The sequence below is a fragment of the Canis lupus genome, chromosome 30 (genome assembly GCF_003254725.2).
Source record: "Canis lupus dingo isolate Sandy chromosome 30, ASM325472v2, whole genome shotgun sequence".
Taxonomy (NCBI): Eukaryota; Metazoa; Chordata; class Mammalia; order Carnivora; family Canidae; genus Canis; species Canis lupus.
Genome location: NC_064272.1, coordinates 25,403,865 through 25,429,052, shown reverse-complemented (window position 1 = coordinate 25,429,052; position 25,188 = coordinate 25,403,865). Strand labels below are relative to the sequence as shown.

The 25,188-nt window shown below is 41.7% G+C and overlaps 1 protein-coding gene across 6 annotated transcripts in view; it reads left to right on the top strand.

The window, feature by feature from the left end:
* ANXA2 (annexin A2) overlaps positions 1 to 25,188 on the top strand; it is a 47,434-nt gene that overhangs the window by 16,792 nt on the left and 5,454 nt on the right. For all 6 annotated transcript variants that reach the window (XM_049104066.1, XM_025472630.3, XM_025472629.3 and 3 more), the window contains exons 4-8: positions 13,112 to 13,206; positions 16,759 to 16,872; positions 20,317 to 20,407; positions 21,775 to 21,854; positions 23,258 to 23,317. In XM_049104066.1, coding sequence (XP_048960023.1) covers positions 13,112 to 13,206; positions 16,759 to 16,872; positions 20,317 to 20,407; positions 21,775 to 21,854; positions 23,258 to 23,317 — 440 coding nt within the window. The remainder of the gene's footprint in view (positions 1 to 13,111; positions 13,207 to 16,758; positions 16,873 to 20,316; positions 20,408 to 21,774; positions 21,855 to 23,257; positions 23,318 to 25,188) is intronic.

The following is a 25,188-nucleotide window of genomic DNA, read 5'->3' as shown; positions in this document are numbered from 1 at the left end:
GGTGATCCCAAACTGGCCTTTCTGGTCCTGAATGCCCCTGAATTTCATTACATATGTGGGAAAAATTTCATTGCTTTGCTTTTAGATCTAATGAACAGAACATTCAGACTTTTTTTTTGTTTAACCCTACTAGTTAGGCCACTCCTTAGGCCTGTAGCTTGAATTAGAAAAGCTGTCAGGATGAGTGTATTTCCTCGAGTTCCAGGATGAGTAAGAGAGGGCCAGAAGGTATAAGAGCTTCCCTTAGAAATCAAGTGGATAAAGCATTTAATAGGGTGAGGTTGAGCAAGAACTTGTTCAGGTCATCGTCATGCTGTTTTCTGTGTCTATAAAAGTAAATGTTCAGACTCTTTGTCTTATGTTAATGAAGCATTTGTCTTTGGGCTTGTCCCATCCTCCAAATCCCTGGGACATTGTGATTATTGTGGTGATGCTTGTGATTGACCACACTCTTTCCCCTTTTGGACAAAGCACTTCCTTTCACGGTGAGGCTAGACTGAGATGCAGACATGACCCAGCAAACCAGAGCAGCTGCTGTCTCATACCCTTGCTGAAAAGCCATGGACAGTTTTCTCTTTGGAGTATAGTGTTTTAACTTACCGACACACTTGTACAATTCACATTAACAGTCACTGACAGACTGGGAACCTCAACCAGGATGGCCTAGGAACCTAAAATGAGGGTGATCATATGTGCTGGCTTATTTATTTATGTCTTCATTATTTATTGATTGTGCCCCCTTTTCACTCTCAGAATTGTTTCGTTTTGTGGGATAAATTATAACACCATCTTATCTAAAACCCTTAGAGAAACTGGTGACTTTTGTTTCCAGAGATATGATGGAAAGGAGAAAGATCCTTTACGTCCTTTGGCTCTGACAGGACACAAGGATTTGCATCATCTGCCTAAAGCAGCCTCAAGTTCCCTGGGGACACTGGGTACCTCCCAGAAGGACTGCCTGGACAATTGGAGGGAGAATAAAGAAGCATCCAAACCAGACCTTTAAAAAGTCTTCTTTTTTTGATGCTTTTCAAATGACCATGCTTGTTAAAGGCCAGGCTGGGAAGTCAGGAAGTCACTAATCAGAAAAGGAAACTAGAACTTGGAGGGCTTCTCTTACCACACATCATTCTTTTTCGGTGGAGCTGGAGTGTAGTGGATGCGAGATTGTGTAAACATGGCTCTTCACCTCTTGGCTCTGCTACTAATTTACTAGCTATCTGACTCTGGAAAAATGCTTAACTTCCCTAAGCTTCAGTTTCCACATACAAAGTAGGGCTAATCAAGGTTCCACTTTACACAGTTGTGAAGTATGAAGTGGTGCCTGCCATATAGACAGTGCCTGAAACCTGTTATCTTAACACATGCGTGCTTGCCTATGCACACACATGATCCACTTTCCTAAAACTCACCCTGTCTCACTATTTGGGTGTGCCTCCATTCCTGGGGTTTCCCAACACACCACTGCAGAAACACCCTTAACTCACCCAACAGTTAACTCATATGACAAAGATGGTGCCTTTCACAAGCTTGAGACAAAGGCTGCTTTTATCCTTGCATGAGAAAGCTTCTCAGCGCGCTGGAATGTAAAGATTGCGCAAATGAACTCTGCTAACAGCTGAAACTCCCATGGTAATAAAAATACCTTCAGGCCCTTTCTGAGTTAGTAGGAAAATACTGTAGTTTCTAAATAGAAACGTCTGGAGGGTTAAGGTTTGGATTCATGCATTCATTCCACTTTGGTCAAAAGCAGCTGACATCACCCTTATCCTGGTTGCCACTATTTATTTATTGAGTGCTTGTTATGTGAAGGCATGGCACCAAGCACTTTAGGAATGTTCTTCTTAGGTGAAATTCAAATCCATCCCAATGTTATGTTGTATCCTCTCCCGTTTACAGGTGACACAGTATAGGATTAACATGCTCCAGGACTCTTGGCCTTGGTTCAAATTGGGGCTTGAACAACTTGTCCAGCTCTGAGCCTGTGTTCTTAAACACCCCAGTGTTGTGCCACCCACCTCTGGAGGATCAGACTTTTTTCCTTTGTCATAAGTTATTTTCAGACATGAAAAACGTTTTGTAGTTGCGATTCTATTGATGTCAGATACATGTCATATTTGTGTCCCAGCTTTCGGTCTCCAGTCTTCTCTTCACACCTCTAATGCCTAGTGCCTTCCACTTAGGACCACTTATTTATTTTTGGTGCCTAGTAATTTTCAAGAGTAACTGACTTTTCTTGTTAATTCTGTTAGTCCTGTGAAATCATGTCTGGATTGTCAGTATGTTTGGGAACCTTGCATCCTTCTAGGAAACTGTGGAGAAGAAAGAAAATGATATTCACATAGAGGTCAGTGTACCAAAGATATTAATATCATCATTGATTATGGTAGCGAAAAACCCAAGTATCAGCATTGATTATGGTAGCAAAAAACCCAAGTTATCTTCCAGTTAGGGAATTACTTAATAAGTTATGGTAGCTTCTGGGTTACATAGAGTATCTATAGAGTGTAAAATGTGAAAAATAAAATTTATGAACAATTTTTTTTTTAAAGATTTTATTTATTTATTCATAGAGACAGAGAGAGAGTCAGAGACACAGGCAGAGGGAGAAGCAGGCATCATACAGAGAGCCTGATGTGAGACTAGATCCAGGGTCTCCAGGATCACGCCCTGGGCTGCAGGCGGCGCTAAACCACTGCGCCACTGGGGCTGCCCTATGAACAATTTTTAGTGAGGTAGAGTTCACGTACATACAACTCACCTATATAAAATGTGCGATTCAGTCTTTTAGTGTATTCACCGAGTTGTGCAACCATCACAATTGGAAAATGCTCGTCTTAACATGCATTTACCTTAAAAGTTGTCAGTTGTGGAGTTGATTCTTTTCTTTTCTTGTGCTTTCAGCATATTTTTTGTTTTCCAAATTTTCTATGATGACATGTATCAATTTCACACATGGAAGACAATAAATTTAATTATAAACAAAAATGAAGTCAGTAGTTGGGAAAGTAATATCCCTCTGTCCCTTTCTTCTTCCTCTTGATATTTGTAGATAACTGGTACCACCTTCTAAAATGAGCTAATTGATTTTTTAGCTTCCCGTTTATTTTTTTTATTTTTTTTTTTAATATTTTTTAAATTTTTATTTATTTATGATAGTCACAGAGAGAGAGAGAGGCAGAGACACAGGCAGAGGGAGAAGCAGGCTCCATGCACCGGGAGCCTGATGTGGGATTCGATCCCGGGTCTCCAGGATCACGCCCTGGGCCAAAGGCAGGCGCCAAACCGCTGTGCCACCCAGGGATCCCTAGCTTCCCGTTTAAAACACCTTCTACCTTCAGTGTAACTAAGAAGCTTGTGCCACACCTTAACCTCCTCCCTCCTCAAGCCCTTTACCTGCAGAACACAATGCTCTGTAACTGCTGTCTCCTTGACCTCAAAGAAAACAAATGGTAAACCTCAAATGCCAATATAAGCGAAGGCCGAAGGACCATGAAAAGATGGCTCTGGGCCTCCCCTTCCTAGAGGGCAGCCCAAGTGCACATGCGAGCGCGTGCCAAGTACAGAGCTCTCTGAGCATTAATTACCTGCTCTGACTGACCACGGACTTCCCCTTTGGTCTGAGTCCCCTCAGGAAGGAGAGCAGGGAGCAATCACCTGTGGCGGAGGGTCCTTCAGCTGCTGTGAAACAGAGGATGGTAAACTAGAGCAGGCCTGGTGTAGGGAGGGATTCGAATGAGGGGCAGAACTGGGTGAGACCAATGGGCTGGTACTGTCTGGACTGGTGAGGAGGACCGGGAACAGTTAATATCCCTCCTTCCCTTCAGCCATATCCTTTCTCACCTGGGTGGTCATGGCTTCTGTTCTCTTTGTGGGTCTCCCTGCCTCCTCCAGGGCAGATTCTCTCTCTAGCTTCATCTCCAGGATCTTCGGAGCCTTTACTGTGACAGGAGTGTACAGCCCCCATGTGGTGGGAGTTCTGACTAACACCCAAACAGTTCCTACTTGTCTCCCGGAGTGAGCCCATACACAGCCTCTTCTCCATGCTTTCTCTGAGAAAGAGGCAGAACCAATTATTCCTTGGTCTAATACTTACATGAAGTATGATACTTCACGTAAGGAATTTACAGCTCTTGTCATATTGTGTTGTAATTATTTATGTATGGATTTTGTTTCTCCCACCAGAATGTGAGTTCCTTGAGGGCAAGGGTTTTACTTCATTAAACTTATTTAATCTTATTTACAATGGCCCCTGAGACTGTGTGAAAAGGTAAATAGTTTAACCTATATTTAAATAGTAGTCAAATGTACACAGATCCTAGACCACACACAGGTGAGTGCACTGAAGAGGGACACATAGGCTGGTGAGATGAGGCATCAGAGGACACTTTCAGAATCTTGGACAGTAGCCAGAAAGGATAATAGTCCCTTAGTGAGCCTTGATCTGTTTTCACAAAATGAATTTAGCTCATGCTCATAAGTCTGCTTTGTTTTTAGTTTGAAGAGATCTCAGTATTTCTTGAGTATATTACCTAAACCAAATGCATGGTTGTTTTGTGTATACTCTGGATTGAGGTAGACTATGCAATTACTAACCTTAATTTATGTCTAGTTAGAAACTGAATAAAGCCATGCAAAAGTAGTAATATTGCTTAATTAACAAGAGGTTTCTAAGACTTAAATCTGTAGGAGTCTCTTGGTCTAGATTGGCCTTGGGTTAAATATATACTGTGGAGTGTACAACACAGCTGTGAATGGTTTACCATATGGGTCCAAATAACTAGAAAGGAAAGTCAGCTAAATTAGAAAAGGATGAATCCAGACTACATAAAATAGATTGTAATTAGAAGCAGCACAACCCCAGAGTTAGTGTAAGTGCCAATAGACGGGTACAGCTTTGGTCTATCTATCTCTCTCTCTCAAAGGGGAGGGAAATGAGTTGCCCTATTATTATTGCCAGTTTTGATTTTAGCAGTATTTGTGTTCTCCGGAAGGGATGCAAAAGCGGGTGATATTTTCCCCCCTCTCATAAGCACAAGTAGAGAGATGTGTAACTGCAGCAAGTTTTTGCACTTATTTTTTTTTTCTTATACTTTTAAAATGGAACCAATGTTTTCCAGCATGGCCAAAAATACGAACATCCCATGCCAGTGAAAAGCAGGCCAGGACGTGTATTTTTGGTTTCACCTGCACACCTGGAGGAGTATTCATTCAGCTGAGACAGCAATTAGGAATGTATTTTCTTGGAGATGCCAGGAGGCAGATTGGCTCTGAAAGGTGGCTTCTATTCTAAAAGGGGACTTGGGGGCGGGGGAGGGGCAGGCCCAAACCTACAAGAACCCTTAGGTCTGAAGGACAGCATGCTTGCAAGAGACGTATTTGTAGCTCATGCAGCCCAGCCTTCCCACCCTCCCTTATGGGAACAGGAGGAAGGGGAGCCTTCTCTTCACTGAGGCCTTTCCCTTTGTGATCAAGTTTACTTTGGACTTGAGTTCTCATCTTACAGCACTGCTGGAAACAAAGGGGGACCAGTGCTGAGTCAATGGTCACCTTTACTCTGAGCACAGATTTTCTGATTTTCTTCAAAACCATCTTTGTCTACATGGGTGTATGGATGCCAGACCTGAGCCAGGAAGTCTATAAAACATGGGTGATGGAGTCCCTGGTGCCTTTCTAACGATAGGCCTTAGCTTTTATTGCCTGCCTCTCAGCCTTCTTCTTCTTTTTTATTTATTTATTTTTTTTGTAAAAACTGTTAACCTCTTTCCCCCTGGGGAAATCTGAGTATCAGTGCCACGAAGGGACACTGGGCATAGTAACCAATTTCTTTTCTGGTGTCAGCAATGGTAAGACAGTAAATATTAACTTCCTTGCTATCAATTGAGTTAAGGATCAGGATGCTGATTTCTCTTGCATCTGTTCAGATTTTAAAATTTTCTGTCCCATGAGGCTAATAGAGTGGCAGGGCACAAGATGGCACTTGCATTTTGCATATCATCCTTCATTTACAATCGGATTTGGTTTGAATTTTGGATGCTGGCCTACTTTGTGTTTTCCTGCTGGTCCTGTGGAGCATTTTGGAACTACAATTATGCATGGGAGGCAGGCAGGGTTCTAGATTATTGAAGTATACAAGGGGATTAACAAATAGATGGCACTTAAATCCTTTCTAAGGGACTCAGCAGAGGTGAAATCAGAGCAGAATGGAAAAAGAAGAAATTTGATTTTTGGGCCAAACCTTCTTAGGCACTTAGGTAAACCACACTTTGCATGAGTCAGTACCACACCTCCACAGTGCCAGTCTTGGGGGAGGTGCCGAGCGCCCCAGCCCCCTGTGACCCCAGGCAGTGCTTGTTTTCTGTCTCATTTCAGGCAGCTGCCACAGGTTATCATGAAACTGGACTAGTAATCTAATGTCTGCTAATGGCAAAAGCGCCCATAGCCTTATTTTCATTGACCCCAAACCAAATGCAAATAAGACCCAGGCCTACATTGGAGAAGCTGAGTGTGGAGAAGGTAGCAGACTTGCTCCAAGTCATTAACTCAATCCATCCTTTCTGCATCCCAGTAAATGTTCTCATGATCTATTTTACAGAATGAGAAGGCAAGGCACAGGGAGCTAACTCAGTTGCTTAGATAGTACAGTTCTGAGCCCTACATGGTTTCTGAAGCATCTATTGCTGACACTGATCTAGATGCCTCCCCTTTTCATCTGTCCCCCATGTGATTATCCAACTCCTGGTAGGACCCTTTGGACACAGAGTGCTCATGACTGCTGAGTGATACCAAGGAGTGACTTCGGAGAGCAGGAATTCCAGGCCAGGCAGCACTGTGGCTGATGGTGGGAAGGATACTTTGGACAACTGTGTGTGTATGTGTGTGTGTGTGTGTGTGTGTGTGTGTGTACATGTGTATGCTTCTCTGTCCCTGAAGTCACTTCTAGTAGACAGATGGCATGTTGGCATTTTAGTCTTGTTGGGAGGGGCTCCCCTCTCCATGTTATCCCTCGTGGAGTGTTTCTAGGTCTTTCTGTTGGAAAAAACCTCAGTTGGCATAGCTCTTACGTTCAGTGACCATGCACTGTTAGTGGTTGGCAAATAATTATCTACAGATTATTAAATGTGTGTATGTTTGTATGTAGTAAATAGTAAATCCAGTCCTATAGATATATAGACACATTGCTGTGTCCCAAATCATTTTTAGGAACTAGAGGAGTGTGGTATGAAGAAGTTTCAAAGTATAATTTCAAAACGGTACCAACATGACTCATATAGATGGGGGATGAACACGTGTCAAACATTTATTTAACTCAGAGGAGATAAGATTAGTTCAAAGGGACATTTGAAAAACTGGGTGTTAATAGGCACTGAGGGAACAGTGTTGGGATAAGATTGCTAGGCTGGATACAAGGCCATTAATGTCCTGCAGGGCCCTGAAGCCATAACCTTTGGACTATAATCTCCAAGTTAACATGTTACCTCACAGAGCTTGTGCCTGACGGTAGTAAGTAGCAAGTTGAGTGAGAGCATACCCTGGAGAGGCAGTCTTGGATGGCCTTGTTAGCCACACTGGGAGGACATGCTGTCTTTCTCTTGGCCTTATTTTTAATTTTTGGTTACTTTTCTATAACAGGAAGCAAGATAGCCCAATGCAGTGAGCCTGGGTCTTTAATCTTGGTTTGAATCCCAGCTCTGCAAGTGATTTGCTTGTGTGACCTGGGGCATGTCCCTGCCTTCCAGGAGCATTTGTTTCCTCGTGGTAAAATGAGAATGACAGGAGCCCCTACCTCTTACAGATGTGGTGACAATTATATGGCAAAGTTGTGTGAAGCACTTCGTAAGTGCCTGGCACGTAGTAGGTATTCAGTGAGTGGCTGATGCTACTATGATAAAATATGGCCACAAGCATGGATTGCCTCTCTCTGTGGCCTGCTGCTGACCTTCCCTTTGCAGAGATGATTTATTCTGAAGTTTGATACCTATATCCCCCGTAATGTAAGCTGAGGCATGGTTTTTATCTTCTAGATAAGGAATCTTTTTTTTCTGACCAGTCAGCCACACCCTGAGGGCCTCCTGAGCTCTCATCAAACAAAATGAAATCCATTTTCTTTGTGCAGCCAGTGTGTCTTGGCAGATGTGAGTCAGCATCCTGTTCAGAATGGCCTCTTGGTTCCTTGCCATGGACAATAAAAGACACATTTTCCATGGAATGCCAGATGTGAAGCTGATTTGGGGTTTCCACCCGCAGAGAGGAGGAGGAAACTCAGGAGGCTGATTTTATGATTTTGGAGTTGGCCGTTATTTTAGACTGCAAGTGTTTGTTATGTTTCAAAAATATGGTGGATGGTTTAAGAGACCCAAGACCCCGGAGTATTCTGCTTGAGTCCTGCTGTCAATGGCGCTTTCCTGTGGTATCACTTGGCACAGGTGTTACAGTTTGTGCAGTGAACTCTTCAGGCGTTACTTCTTATCTGGGTTATTTGGACGAAGGTAAGCATTTCTGTCCCTAGAATTGCAGTCCACCCTCACAGAAGCGATTGGTAGACGTGACTTAAAAGTCTTCTACATAAGCGCCGTGCTGAGTGCTTCATGTTGACTGGCATTTAGAGCAGTGACTGACCTTTCGGATGCCCCAACTAAAGGGTGTTGGAGATGTTTTTGTAGTTAGCTGCTAAGATTCGTTGGCCATTTTCATGAAAGGAATGAATGCTTATGAAATTTACTGTGTTGTTTCCCATTAGGAACCAAATAAATTTGTGTCTTAGTTCCTTACCAGTGTTGAAAATATCAGTTTTGAAAAGAAATTTTTAAAAATCTGCCTGGAACACAGATTTTACTGTGTTCTCACCCACATTCTGTAGGCTCCCCTACCCTGATTACTGTTTCCCATTGTGAGCCTTTGCTTAGATTACTTTGACCTTCCACATGAAGCACAAAAGGAATGGAATGGGAAAAGAAACATTATTCAGCTTTGTTGGTTTTTTTTTCCTTTATGCTGTTGCCCTGCCCGCATAGTTTCTTTTAGCCCCTGGGCCCCTTCTGCCCAGCAAACACTTACTTATACACTGGAACATAAGAGATCTGAGAGTGTAAATCCAGGAGGGCACAGCCTCATCTCCCGGGCATCTGCACCTATGTTAAATTCGTTAAACTTAAAGCTTTCCTAGTGTCCTGGCACTTGCTGTGCATTGTTGACGATGATTGTGCTGACATAGATGGCTGAGTGATCAGTCCTCATCCTTCTAGCCTCATCCTGGGCAGAAATGGTGAGTAACCGGATGACCCTTGCAGCTTCAACCTGTGCTGAACTATTTTCCACAGGAATAAACTGCCTCACCAATTATGATAGCAGGTTGAGAGGAAGCAGCAGTGTTCTGAAGATAAGGTGGTTAAATCCCACTGGCAGAAATGTGTATTCTGGTGTTACGACACAGGACATGCCTTAAGTGGCTTTGACTAGGCAATTGATCCGGGGCTCCATGATTTTTTTTTTCCTCTTTCCAGTTCAATTTAAAACTTGCAGACAATGGTATGGGAGAAATAGCTTATGTAGGTGATGTTCTTCGAAGGGGGAGGGGGCTTCCACTTGCAGAAATAGCTTCCATTTCTTTGTAGTTGCTGGCATTAGCATTTGTGTAATGGATCAGATTGTTCACTTGTAAGGGGTCCCAGCATGTTGGATGCTGCATCTCAGCAGGCTGTTTGCTTGGTAAATAATTTAGGTAAAATACATTTAGATTCCTTCAGACTATCATAGTTGCTGCCACCTACATGAGATTCAGGTTAACCACTCAGGCTCTTTATGGGGATTTCCAATAATTAGATTGAATTCTGACTCTGTTGACTGGACGCTTAGCTGCTGTGAACAGAAAGGCAAAAGGCTGTTTCATTGACTAAAAGTGTGGACTACACTGCAGTTTGTGCAGTGAACTCTTCAGGTGTTTTTTCTTACCTGGTTTATTTGGACAAAGGTAAGCACTTCTTTTCCTGAAATTGTAGTTGACCCTCCACCTCACAGAATCACTTGGTAGAAGTGACTTAAACATCTTCTACATAAGCAGATTTCTAAAGATCCTTCCATTCCTCATGCTTATCCATCTCTCTTGGTGATTCTCAATTAAAATATGACCAGGGAGCTGGTTGAAATGCTGCTTCCTTGCTCCAGAGTTCTAAGGAGCCTTTAATCAGTAGATCTCAGGTATGGTCCAAGGGACTGTGTGCTTAATACATGCTTCATGTAATTTTAATTCAGGTGGGCTTAGGACCACCTTTTGACACAAACATAAATTTTGCATTTGTTTCCAAAGGAGAATAATTTTTGTGGGTCGGTGTTATTTGTTATGTGTTCAGGTCAGTCAGCAGCCCCAAAATAGCATTCAGGAAATACTAGAATTGAGGTTTGAGGATATGATTTATTTTGTTGTTTTCTAGCATTATCAGATTTGAGGAGGAAAGTTTGTTTTTCTTTTTTAAGATTTTATTTATTTGAGAGAGGGCAAGAGCCGAGCATGAACAGAGGGAGGTGCAGAGGGAGAAGGAGAAGCAGGCTCCTTGCAGAGCAAGGAGTCTTATGGGGGGAATGGGAGACTCGATGGGGGCCTCTCTCCCAAGACCCCCAGCATCATGACCTGAGCAGAAGGCAGAGGCTTAACAGACTGAGCCACCAAAGTGCCCCTTGAGGAAGAAAGTTAAGTGTAAAGCAAAAACACATTTATAAGCAATGGCTGTCCTAACATGAAGTTAGAGCCATAGAATATCTAAAGAGAGAGAGAGAGAGAGAGAGAGAGAACATAATGTGTGTGGGTAGCCTTGCAGGGTTGGATCTGTTAGTGTTTTGTAGAAGCAGAACTAGAAGTCATTATTCAAGTGCTTTACTTGTGCAGATGTAGAAACTGAGACCCAAACAGGCCAGATGTTTATACATGTAACAGTTGTGATCTCTCTGAGCTTCAGCTTCTCTGTCTATGAACTAGGAAGAGGAATACCTATCCTTAACTGTGTAGTTGTGAAGACTAAGAAGGTAGTCTGTGTTAGGATTTTCAGAAACCAAAGAGAATTATATAGATATAGTTTGTAATTATTATGATGCATATTATGTTTATTCTAATTAAAGTATTTAGAACCATGTCAAGATTCTCTCAAGTTGAAGTCACTAGTTGATTCTAGATCAATGACTGTGTGTCACAGTGTATGTAAAGAACCCTTTTTATGCCGTTATGGTGAACTTTGAAAGTAATATAACCAGAAGAAAGAAAACTTTACAGTGTCCATAATCCTACCACTCACATGATCACAATTAAAATTTTGGTATAAAGGCTTCTAGATATTCTTCTTGTACACACACATGTATTTTACAATAATTGGGTTATACTGCATCTACTGCTTTGCCACCTGCTTTTTGTTGTTATTTTTTACTTAACAGTATATCATGAGCATTTTTCCATGTCAATATTTTATGCCATCATTTAATTTAATTTAATTTATTTATTTGAGAGAGAGAAAGAGCATGTGTATGTGAGCACAAGTAGGGGGAGAGGCAGAGGGAGAGGAAGCAGCAGATTCCCTGCTGAGCAGGGAGCTCGATGCAGGGTTCCATCGCAGGACCCTGGGTTCACGACCTGAGCCAAAGGCAGATGTTAAACCAACTGAGCCACCCAGGCACCACTATGCCATCATTTTAAATGACTGTAGTATCCTATTATATGGATAGAAGAACATTTATTTAATTAGCCTCTTATTGGACATAGGGGCTTTTTTCCCTTTATTTTTTGAGACTATATAATGCTGAAATCATCTTTGCAACTGAATCTCATGTATATAACAATTACATATCTTTGTTGACATTGGTACTCTAAAAGTTGGAGCTAAAGTTATAGATGCTGCACTTACCTGATTTACGTACTGGTATGAACTCCCTCTGAAATGAGTATATAAACACATAAATAAATGTTACTTATTTTTATACCCAGAAAATCTAACTTTATGCATTTTGATCTAACATGCTTGAGAGCTGAGGGTTCCTTCTCTGTCACGTTGCTAATTGCCTCTGCCTCAAAGCATTACTACAATTCTGACATTTCTGCTGCTCTGAGTCTCCTCTGGTTTCCTTTAGGCCAGGCTGTTGGCCATTTGCATGTGACCTTGTGGGCTTAGTTACTGTCTCTCTCACCCAAGAATTAACTATCCAGTATGGCAAAGACTCTTCCCTTTATTAAACAAAGTTCATAATCGGTCAGGAGTTGAGACCCTTTACTTTCTGAATTCTTAAAATCAGGCTTTCTTAAGTTAAATGGTATTTTAGGAATATTTCTGATATAAAATTGGAAACTTTCAGATACAAGAAGGCATTGCTTATCTTGGTAAATACACATGTTCCAATTAAAATAGGTACTAAAATATTTTGGAGGCACTTCAAAACTCCCAATTTAGATTTAATTTAGATTAAAACACTTACTCTTTTTAATAAAGTTATAAAATTGATTATTAAAATTGCCTATTGAAGATTAAAAGCAGTGGAACATTTAGTTTCCTTAAAAAACAATTTAGTCTTCAATAAGTATGATTGTATTAATCAATTATGCTATTAAAAATACAACTGCCATATTAAATCTGACTCATTTGTCATGACAGTTTCTATAATTATAGAAATTATACCTAGCTGCTTATATAGCCGTAATCCTGCAATAAATATAAATAATTGTCTCTATTAATTCAGTTCACAGTTACTGTCTATTAAATCCCCAGTTAAATGGCAATTTGGGGACCTTCATTTAAAATCCTCCTAAATCTTTGTTGTTCCGTCTGACTGCCAAAGCCCCACAAACACCCCTCCTACGGTTGATTTCCAGAAACCAATTTATGAATAAAATAGTTTTTTTCAATGCAGATACTCAAAAGGTCCATTTAGGCTTGCAGTTTGCGGCTGTCAGGATAAAAATTGGGTAAACACATTTGGTGGAGGGTACTGACAAGAGCAACCCCTGATGTCCTGGCATTTCAGTTTGGAAAGCAGTATATACATTTCATTTTGAAAAACTGTTTAAAACCTTCAGCATTAGCCTGAAGAACTAGAGCGCATAGGTGATAACTGTTTACTGCTTGTATTTCCATAGGTGTGGATGAGGTCACCATTGTCAACATTTTGACCAACCGCAGCAATGAACAGAGACAGGACATTGCCTTTGCCTACCAGAGAAGGACTAAAAAGGTACAAGCAACTTCAGGGGCAGAGGGCATTCCTTGTTGAATTTCATTTCCTCAGCCATTGCTTTTTCTTTTTATGGATTCTGACTTGTCCTGGCAAGAGCCTCAGAAACTCTTGGGTACCCGAGGTTTTCCTCTTATAAAGAGTCATCACTTACACACTCGTGGCCCCAGGTGTCCCTGGGGTGCTTGGAGCTTATCCCTAAAGACTATGCCCTCCTCCAACCAGGGGGTGTAGAGGGAATACTGCTGGGAACAGGGTTAGAAGGGACCAGGGAACATGAACAATAACAGCTATCATTTCTAGAAATGCTTGCTTTGTGCCAGGCATGTAGTTCTCTACCTGTAGCAACTCATTTCATCTTTATGACTTCTGCTAGCTCTCGATGTTTCCTTTTTTCTTTTTTTAATATTTTATTTATTTATTCACGAGAGAGAGAGAGAGAGAGAGAGGCAGAGACACAGGCAGAGGGAGAAGCAGGTTGCATGCAGGGAGCCTGACGTGGGACTCCATCCTGGGGTCTCCAGGATCACGCCGTGGGCTGAAGGCGGCGCTAAACCGCTGAGCCACCCGGGCTGCCCTCGATAAGATGTTTCTAATTTAATCTTAGGACACTAGCCTTTAGTTAGTATTGATCCTTATAGGCTCTTCTTACTCTTAAAAAGAAAATACACTTGAATTCTTAAGAGCTTTGCTGCAAATGGGCTTAGTTAGTAGTTCATTTGGTCTACTATCTTCAACATGCCATGTTCCCACTATTTAAAGAGTCTTTGTGTGCTTTTTCCCTTGCTTGTGCACTAGTGGTTAAGGAGCAACCAAGCATTTGTTCATCCTTTATTTTGTTGCAGTGTTAGGAAATTTTATTTTTAAGGACGGGATGCTTTATTTTTAACTTCTTGCTATTAAAAGCTTTTGATTTATTCTTGGACAGTGCAGTAAGCGTGGCTTCCTGCAGTTTCTGTTTGACTTAACGGCTTTCACTCATAGCCACAGTGGAGGTGAGCTGGAAGGATTCTGGAAAAGACATTTCTTTTCTTGGAGTTGACATGACCACCAGGGTTCTGAAAGTTGCAGGTCAAGCCCTGCCATAGCTCCCACCCCCACCTACTCAAACAGTTGGAAAGGACATAGAATCTGGCTCCTATCATCTTATGTGCATTAACATTCTTTTTCCAACTAGACTTCTATAATCTTTTGTAGTGAGGCAGAGAGGGGAGTATTTTATTTCTCCAGTTTTCTAAAAGGAGCTGGGACCTGGTAGGGCTGAGTTCCAGTTGGAGTAGAAGGCTCATCTCTTTGGGGAGTGTGCATATAGTTGCTCCTTCATTTGTCACTTAGAAAGGGGGGTGTTGGAACACACTTGAGCGTGCACACATAAGTGTACACAGAAATATAGAAGCCTGGATCTTGATTTCAAATTCGATAATTGGGGAACAAAGCCCTCACATAACCTGTCGGGATGGAAGATATTACCAGAATCGTATAGAGTTCATTGACCACACAGGTTTTGTGTGAACTGGGAACAGCTTACTGTCCTACTGGTTTTGTTTTGTTTTGTTTTAAGGAGAGGGGAGAGTGGAGGAAGGGGCAGAGGGAGAGGGAGAGAGAATCTCAAGTAAGCTCTATGCCCAATGCAGAGCCTGACATGGGGCTCAATTTCACAATCCTGAGATTGTGACCTGAGCTGAAATCAAGAGTCAGACGCCTAACCAACTAAGCTACTCAGGCACCCCTGTCCTACTGATCTGGATGTCGTTCAGTCTTGGGCTAAGGGAGATTGTCATCCTGTATAGAAAGATACAGGGCAGCCCAGGTGACTCAGCGGTTTAGTGCCACCTTTTGCCCAGGGCCTGATTCTGGAGACCTGGGATCAAGTCCCATGTCAGGCTCCCTGCATGGAGCCTGCTTCTCCCTTTGCCTATGTCTCTGCCTCTCTCTCTCTCTGTCTCTCATGAATAAATAAATAATATCTTAAAAAAAAAAAAGATACATTTTTTGAGATAAATTTCCGAAGGAGATTTTGCAAGCAAAACCTTAGTGTTTTGAATGAGTTGTTTGCATAATCAAGGAGAAAGCCCTGTATTTTAGAGTATGTTGGGGTATGGACTGAGGCTGCCTATGTCACGAGCCTTTAAACAGCATGGGCAGAACTAATAGAAGTGGAGAGGAGCTGGGGAAGAGGATTGATCCCCTGTTTTGTTCACCTTCAAGCAGATGCCAGATTTCTCCAAAAAAGGAATGGTAAAAATGCAAAGCCCTGTGCTAGACCTTATGAGAAGCAGAAAGTTGAACACCGACAGGAGTTTATAATAGAAGTGGAAGATGTCAGTAGGTACTCAAATGCTATTTGAGGTTTGAACAGAGAATGGGTAGAAGGGTGTCAAGGGTAGGCTAAGTTTGAAATTACCTAACCTCAAATTTCCAGATTGGAAAATTGGTACTATAATTGGAAGGTGTTGCTTTTCAAGTCCCTTTCTAAGTGCTGTGTGTTACTAGGGCACCGGGAATCAGACGAGAGTAGGTGGTGGAAGGGGTGGGCCAGGTGATTTCCAAATTCCATCTCAGATCTCACCACCTATGAAGGATTTGAGAAGATTCTTCCTGAAGCAGACCATACATCACCACCTGGCACCTGCAAATACTTCTCGGGGCTAGCTATTATAGATGCCATGGGGCACTGCTGACAAGCAGGGGAGAAAGAAAGAAGGGAGAGAATAGGAAGGAAAAAGTGAAAAGAAAGGAAAATAATTGCAGTGGGAGAGGTCAGGCATCACTCAGTGCTCCTGATATGTAGGAAGTTTAGTCGCCAGTATAAGTGGCTCTAAACAACACCATTGAATTGGGTATTTGCATACATGGGTGCTGACTCTGATCTCTAACTTAAAAATCTACATTGTGACAGTGGAAACCTTTAAAAATAATACAGAGCAGGGAAGCCAAGGGAGTGAATGGGGACTTCAGTCCTCCTTTGCCTCTGTCAACTCTGCCCAGATTTGGTGTGGACAGATAGATGTTGTCTCAGTCTTAGATGAAGCGTTTGGAATAGGAAAATTCCATCATCCAACTATCACCCATGGTGGGGCTTGTGGTTCCTCCGGAGACTTTTAGGACCCACCTCTGGCTCAGCAGCACAAACAGCTTTTACTGTCCCTACTTGCACCACCTTCTTCTTAGCAGAGGCCTTGACCTTGGAAGGTGCCCTATCTTCCATGAGTGGTTATCACTTGCCAAGTGTGTTATTAAGTGCCCCCACATGCCTAGCTTTCTGAGGCATTGCATACTGCCCTGGCTTCTTTTTAAGGACTGCGAGAAGGTGGCTCAGTCAGCATGGATGTTACAGGTTTTTGTCAGAGCAAAGTCTGATCTTTTAGTTTCTGACATTGGAGTCTGTGGAAAGGAATGCAGTTGAGGGACAGTTTGTTCTGAGATTCCAAAGTGGTCGAGGAGTCACAACCCACTTTACAAACATATCCCGCTTGCTTTGGTCTTCGCCAGTTTTAAAGGGAATATTGGTGCCCAACCCCATTTTCCATGTTCTTGCCTGTTTTTCTTAAGGAACTTGCATCAGCATTGAAGTCAGCCTTGTCCGGCCACCTGGAGACCGTGATTTTGGGCCTATTGAAAACACCTGCTCAGTATGACGCTTCTGAACTGAAAGCCTCCATGAAGGTAAACATATGTGAGATGCAATCTCTGTCAAATCTGCCATTAATATTTGTGAATTACAGCTTTTTGAGTATAATTAGGTGATTTTCAGTTTTGTTGAATTCTCATTTGGAACCATTTTTTAAAAAATGAACTGAAGCTATAAGTCTTAGGATTTGTACCAAAAATATTTCAATTACTCTTTTTAAGACTGTAAAGAAATTTCATGATGCTGGGAAGTCAGTTATCCAGCTGCTACTGCTTGGCACCTGGGCAATTGGAATACCATTTGGAAAAACTACTTCCTTGATTACACTTCCTCCTTAAAAAAAGATTTGTTGTGATATTAAGGCAAAAGTAAAACTCAGAGCTTTTGTCAAGTGAAGCTTGCAAATTCTGCCCATGTTCTCTTGGGTGTTTCTTCTGACCCTCTCCCATCAGTCCCATTATTTAATTCAAATTTGGGCAAAATCAGAACATCACAGTACATGCAAAGGGTGGCTTCAGATTGTAAGTGGTACCTGTGTTTTGTTCAAAGTATTACAGCACAAATTACCTCTTTTGTTTGTTTTTGCAAAGTTATTTAGAATTTTAGGTTACATTAGATAATAGAAATTCCAGGTTAGAAACTCCTTGAATTTTGTGTGGGCTTAAAACTTCAAGTGTTATATAAATGCAATAGATGCATAACATAAATGCATTTTACAGCAAAACATATAACCCCTTTTATAGTGTATGCTTGTAACACTTTGAATAATCTCACACTGCCCTCTGCTGATAAAACTGAGTAAAGCCTCCAGGATAGGGAGGAAAGCTATGGTTTTCATTTTTCATTTGAAGTCCGAGTGAATTTTCTGTGATGCTCCTGTTTCTGAATTATGAAGAGACCAAGCTGTAAGCCTGTCACCAGAGCTGATGTCACAGTTCGTGTCATCTCTTTCCCCCAGAGAGTACCTCAAGAGTGAGGCAGCTTCACACACCAGGCATTTCCATCACCCAGGACTTGATAGCTCAGGGCTGCCACAAGATTTGTTTGGGGAATCTCTTTCTTCCTTCAGTTCTCCAGCCTAACCCAACCTGTGCTCAGTTTATATGAGCAGACTGGCTCTGAGTTTCTTAAGTAGGCTATATTGCGGAGAAGTTAAAATTACGAATGATGAAATGTCAGCAACATTTAATGATCCTGCTTGATAAAAGAACACTCCTGAAAACCAAACTTTGGGTTTTTTTGAGCCATGGATGAGTCAGCCTGTCCTAGGTTTCTCTGACCATCATCACTTCAGATCAGTTTATCTTACTTTCGTCAAAAATCTATTTAGTTGTGATGTGTGCAATTTTACTAGTATCTATTACTAGGTATTAATGATTTGAAATGGGCCTGCTGGAGCTGTCAGTCACCATTGTAATCTATGTAGATGGGCCTAATGAAAGGTGCTTTGACTACTGAATCTTTGACCTTGTGCCAGCTCTTCCATTAGCTATCACAGTTGAGTACCCTTCTGAAATCCATAAAGCTCGAAGTGACATTAACTGAACTACGCTTTAAAAAAAAAAATCTGTTTTGACTTCTGGCAATACCAGTGGCAATATTAGCCATATGTTACGGTAGAAGTTGCCCTTGTGGTAGGAATTGTGGACAATCTGTGGGAAGCTTGGGCCAAGTTTTGGAAATTGCCAAGGTCACCTCTGAATACAGAAATAAAAATACTGTTACAATCCTCAGATGGTTAACACTGGTATATCAGCAATGGAAAAAAACTTATATTGCCATATGTATTTTTAATTTTTTTAAAGATTTTATTTATTCATGAGACCCACAGAGAGAGAAAGAAAGAGAGAGAGAGAGAGAGAGAGAGAGGCAGAGACATAGGCAGAGGGAGAAGCAGGCAGAGGGAGAAGAAGCAGGCTCCATGCAGGAAGCCCGACATGGGACTCGATCCCGGGTCTCCAGGATCATGCCCTTGGCTGAAGGTGGCACTAAACCACTGAGCCACCCGGGCTGCCCCATGTTTTTAATTTTAACAGTGTCAGTATATAACATTTCTTCCAATGCATGAGTTATTTTTAGATTATATTTCTATCATCTTGAGATTGAAAACCTGCCCCCTAAAATATTTGAAGACACTCAGTAGTCATTCTATAACATGTGTACAGAATGTCATGTAGGGCAGCCCGGGTGGCTCAGCGGTTTAGCGCCGCCTTCAGCCCAGGGCGTGATCCTGGAGACCCGGGATCAAGTCCCATGTCGGGCTTCCTGCATGGAGCCTGCTTCTCCCTCTGCCTGTGTCTCTGTCTCTCTCTCCTCTCTGTTTCTCATGACTAAATAAATAAAATCTTTAAAAAATATATTAAAAAAAAGAATGTCATGTAGATCTTTCACTCAGATGGGAAGAAAGTTTGGCTTTGCTAGAACCTCTACATATCATGATTAAAAACTCTGGAAGAAGAAGCATTGGCTCATAGATTAAGAATAAAATTCAAAATTAACCGTTAACCTGAGGTTTAGATTATATTACACTTTTCAGGGGTGTATAAACTCTAATAAGTTTAATTAATAGCTGACACATTTTTCACGTGGATAAGTAAGTTTCTTATTGTATTAACACCTTATAATTGATTTACATTTTAAACAGTTGTAATTCTACTTAGTTCAAAGTGGTATTTCCATATTCGGAAAGACAAGTATTAGAGAATCCTGATTATTAAATCTTGACTTTGATCATGAAGCCAGCTTTGAAATACATGTTTCATTGAGTCCTTTCAAGCTATCTGGCACGTTCAAAAGTGTATATATTAAATTTGAATACATCACCCATCAAATTCTTATTCCTTAATAAAGTGTTGGTGTCTAGGTTTATTTGGCACTTCATTATTTCCTTTGGCTTCCCGAAAGTGCCTGAAGAGTGCATAGTAATCAAGCAAAAATGGAAGTACAAGAATGAAATTTTTAACATTAACCCAATTTTACATTTCAAAGAGGTGAAGCTAAAAATTTTATCTTATCTGTACCTTTCCCTGGTAAAAGACTTATTCCATTCCAGTAATGCTGGCTGCAAATGACAACAAATTCTCTATATTCCTTTATGTTAAATTACTGAGCAGATTGTTTAATAAAGAAAAATTTCCCATCGATCAAAATAATTTGAAAAATAAAGAAAAATAGGAAGAAGAAAAAGTTACTCATTTTATAAACTCATCACCAAAAGGCAACAATATAGTTGAGCTCAGACATGTCACTTATACCATCTTTTAATCTGGTAAAACTTTTTTTTTTGGAAGCATTTTTTAAAGAAATAGAAAATAGCATTACATTGTGCTGACAATACGGTACAGATCCCCTCCATAGGATTATAGAAAGGAGTGTGCTAACTGACCGATCCATGTTTGCAATTTACCTGATTGAGACAGAGAAGTAGGTTAAGGGCCAAGAGGACTTTCCCTGCTGATGTTGTCTTGCCTGGTTCACAGGGGCTGGGGACTGATGAGGACTCCCTCATTGAGATCATCTGCTCAAGGACCAACCAAGAACTTCAGGAAATTAACAGAGTCTACAAGGAAAGTGAGTAGCCCTGGTTCTTTGATGCAGCTTCTCAGCCCAATTTCTGTGACCCCATCATGGCTGCCTGGGCTAGCGTTGGGAATAGGATGCCTGGATTACATACGTAGAATGCCTTCTGGACTGTCCAGGGGTTTGCCATGGTCCGGGTCCCTCTTCTTCACCTTCTTTTGTGGCTTGTGTTTTGCTAATTATATTGTACTAGAACTTCTATAAAAGGATAGGCAGGAGGGAAAGGAGAGAAAACCAATTAAAAAAAAAAAAGAGGGTCTGATGGGAGAAATAGGAAGCATTGTACATGGATTTCATGGATTGAGTGTTTTCCAGTCTCTGTTTAAGAAGTTCACAATTCAGGGATCCCTGGGTGGCGCAGCGGTTTGGCGCCTGCCTTTGGCCCAGGGCGCGATCCTGGAGACCCGGGATCGAGTCCCACGTCGGGCTCCCGGTGCATGGAGCCTGCTTCTCCCTCTGCCTGTGTCTCTGCCTCTCTCTCTCTCTCTCTGTGAGACTATCATAAATAAATAAAAAATTAAAAAAAAAAAAAAAAAAAAAGAAGTTCACAATTCGGGGATCCCAGAGTGGCTCAGCGGTTTAGCGCCTGCCTTTGGCCTAGGGCGTGATCCTGGAGTCCCGGGATCGAGTCCCACGTTGGGCTCCTGGCATGGTGCCTGCTTCTCCCTCCTCCTGTGTCTCTGCACCTCTCTCTCTCTCTCTGTGTCTATCATAAATAAATAAATCTTTAAAAAAAAAAGAAGTTCACAATTCTGGATTGTGGATAATTATTGCAGGAGATGTGTGGATCTGTGTGCACCAAGCACTATGGGAGACTGTGGGTAGAATAAATGATATAGCTTATATGTGTATGTGTTACTAAGTTTCAACGTAGAAGCTATTTTGAATAATAAAATATAGATTCATTCAAAAGTATCCTTTAATTCTTACAAGTTTTTGCCATTGTACATTTCCTCTTTCAGTGGATAGCAAAGCACAGTTGGTGTGTGTGTGTGTGTGTGTGTGTGTGTAGCTTTTCACATTTTTTCATGTTCAGAGTGAGCATTCATAGTCAAGAAGTTTGTGAAACAATATTTTAGCTACAAAAGAGGTCACTGATCAAAGGTGAGCTTGAGGATGCCTGATTTGATCCAGCCCCGTCTATCTCCTGTCACTGATAATAACATCTGACTCTGGTTTTATGAGGTTAAAAATCATAAAATAAATCATGGACCATCTGCCCTCATTTGGGTGGATACATCCATGCTGCCACAGCTGTTTTTGCTTTTCAGATGCCTGGTGGGGTGAGGGCAGTTGGGGTGGGTGGGTGGCTGGCTGCACAGGCAGGAAGCCTAAAACCAGATGTGTTGTTTTCAAAGTGTACAAGACCGATCTGGAGAAGGACATCATTTCTGACACATCTGGTGACTTCCGCAAGCTGATGGTTGCCCTTGCAAAGGTTGGTTTCTGGTTTATTTCTCTGTCCTTGTTTCCTCCCAAGGCAAGTCACATACCTCATTTTATACCTGGGAGCGAATGAACTCAATCCTCTGTGCCTGCATCAGAAATTCCAGCTGCATTTCTGACAGTGGGTTTGCACTGTCACTGCAGAGTTGTCATTTTTGTATAATAGGATTTCTTATCCTGGGAAACCGCATGGTCAAGTGGACTTTGGGGCCAGAGGAGGAATAGGGAGCTCTCAAGTCCTGGCCTGGATTATGTGCCAGCCCTCACTGCGTGACTTGGCGAAGGTCACTTTGTCTCTATCTATGGCACGGGACCCGATGGGAAGTGACCCTCTTGTTTTTCTTTCATTCTCTCTGCTCTCACTTCTTATGAGAGGATTTGCCCAAGTAGTCCTTTACCTGGAAAGGGGGTCTTTGTTTGCTAACATTAACACATAAATGTGGATGAGAGGCTTTTCCTTCTGAGTCTGAGTCCTGACCAGTGTGCCATTTAAGGCCTATGTGGCAGGGGAAGGAGGAGAAATTATTTTCTCCAGGAACCTTAATGACAAATAATTGATTGTATGCTGCCTCCTGCCCACTCACATCTCCATTACTGTAACACCTCCACACAGCCCTCCCTGCCAACTCCTCGCCCTGTGTGCCACCAACCACCCATCTTTCTGAAGTCCACTTCACTATTCCATTCCCTTGATCAAAGCTCATTTCTGCTCCATCAGATCCAAACGCTAACTGCCTTTTAAAAAGTCCCCTAGGCGCTGCCCCTCCCTAACTTCATCTTCCTTTGAGGATTCCCTCCTGCTTACCTTCCCCTCTAGCTGCACAGCCCCTCACTGACCTGTGGCATGCTCCGCCCCTCCCTGTGCTGTTGGTCCCATGGAGAATGGCTTTCTTCTCCCCATTACTAGCCTCATTCATTCATGCCTCAGCGTTCACCTCAGCCTTACACCGTTGTCCACAGACAGTGCTGACTGTACTAACAGATCTCTCCCTTCTCTTACATTTTATGTCTTAAGCCATGGATCACTATGTTGTTTTACCTTCTGTTCCATGCTTATTTTTTCATCTGGATTGTAAGCTCTCTGAGGGAAGGAACTAAGTATCATTAGCTTTTTTTTTTTTTTTTTTTTTTTTGAGGTAGAGATAATTCTAGAAAATGCTTATCCCGGGAGGTGGGTGATGATGGTGAGGCACACACACACAAACCCAACTTCACTGCCTCAAGTATTTTGCCAATTCTTGATCTTGTCTAGACTTCAAAGTGAAGAATTGTAAGTGTGTGGGTGTTCTGTAAATTAAATAATTCTTTACGTGAGTTAGAGAGAAAACAAAATTTTTAACTTTAAACCACACAAAGAAACCTATTTAATATTCTGAATTTTGTTTTCTTCTGTAGGGTAGAAGAGCAGAGGATGGGTCTGTCATCGATTATGAACTGATTGACCAAGATGCCCGGGTAAGTGCCAAGCTTCTTGCTTGAGTTTCTGTTTTCTAGCAAATCTCTAGATACTCTGTACAGTAGTTATTGATACTTCCTGACAATTTACCTCCAAAATTAGTAACTTAAAACAACACTTATATCTCTTAGTTTCTGTGGGGAATGGCCTAGCCGGGTGGTTCTAGCTGAGGACCTCTCATGAGGCTGGGGCCAAAGTATTGACCAGGGCTGCATCATCTGAGAGCCTGACCACATCAGGAGGATCTACTTTCATGATCACCTTTCCACATGACCAGGAGTCCTGGTATTTCTCCACATGGGCCTTTCTAAGGGCTTGCTTGAGCGTCCTCATAACATGGCAGCTGGTTTTCCCGAGTGAGTGACCTAAGAGAGAAAGCAAGGAGGACCCAATTGCTTATTATCACCTTATCTCAGGAATCTCAGTGTCACTTCTAATATACTCTTTATTAGAAGTGAATCACTGTGTGTAACCTATAGTCAGTTCAAAGGGAAATAGGTGCACTTTTGGAAGGGAGGAATGTCAAAGAATTTGTGAGCTTCATTTTCACTTTCTGGGAACAGTTGTTTTTATGAGATATTCCCTCTTGATACTTGTGTTAATTATAAGATCCATACCTGACTCACATATGCTTATTTAGGCTTTGCTTGTATGGAAGTACCAGATTCTGCAGGATATGATAAGGCTGTGTGCACTGGTGTGTATTTGCCGTAAATAAATACCAATAAACAATATGGCAGAGTGGAAGGAGACGGTAGAGGCACAGCCAGGGATAGGAAGGTGTATTGCAATAGTACTTGTGCTGGTTCTAGTCCCATAATCACTAAGAACTGTTTATTAAGCTGATTCAGATCACTATGAACTGCATACCTTTCCCAGACAGTCAACAGCTATCTCAAAGCATTTTATAAGAGCTGTAGAACAAAATTAATTTAAATTCATTTTAGTTTTAAAATTCAGTATGTTTCAGGATACTGGTGTGACTCAGTTGGTTAAATATCCAACTCTTGGTTTCAGCTCAGGTCATGAGATCATGCCCTACGTTGGGCTCTGTACTCGGTATGGAATCTGCTTGAGATTATCTTTCCCTCTCCTCCTTCTTCTGCTCCTCCCCACTTTTTCACTCTCTGTCTCTCAATAAATAAATAAAATCTTTACAAAATAAAATAAAGTAAAATTCAATATGTTTCACACAGTTCTTTTAGCAGGAGGTAGAGAAGCCTTTTATTTTATTTTGTAAAGATTTTATTTATTTATTCAGAAGAGGCACAGAGAGAGAGGCAGAGACATAGGCAGAGGGAGAAGCAGGCTCCCTGCACGGAGCCCAATGCAGGGCTCGATCCCAGGATCCCAGGATCATAACCTGAGCCAAAGGCAGAGGTTCAACAGCTGAGCCACCCAGATGTCCCTAGAGAAGGGTTTTAAATAAAGTAATAGAAGGTAGGTTTTACAGCTCCTAGATAGTGAGTGGTCACTGAATGAGTATCTTATCCCTGTGTAAGTCTTTCTCTGTCCCTCCCTGCCATTTTTAGCATTACTTTTAGCCCCTAAAATTTCCAGAAACTGAAAATGAGACTTCCTGAGGCTCTATGAAACTTGGGTGGGGGTACCTGATTTGTAGCTGTCTTCAGCAGGCAACCATTAGCTTATTTGCTATCAAAAGTAGCAAAGGAAGGAGGGCTGGATATGCTAATGAACATTTGCTTGTCCTTCTCTATAGGAATAGAAGTTCTTGGTTCTTTCTTTGAGATTTAAGCAAGTAGTTGTGTACAGCACACACCTCACAATCTAGTCTCATGCTGTGTTTGTGCCTAAGGAAGAGTGCTCTTGATTAAGACTTTTGACTTAAATACAACATTTTTTTATTTTT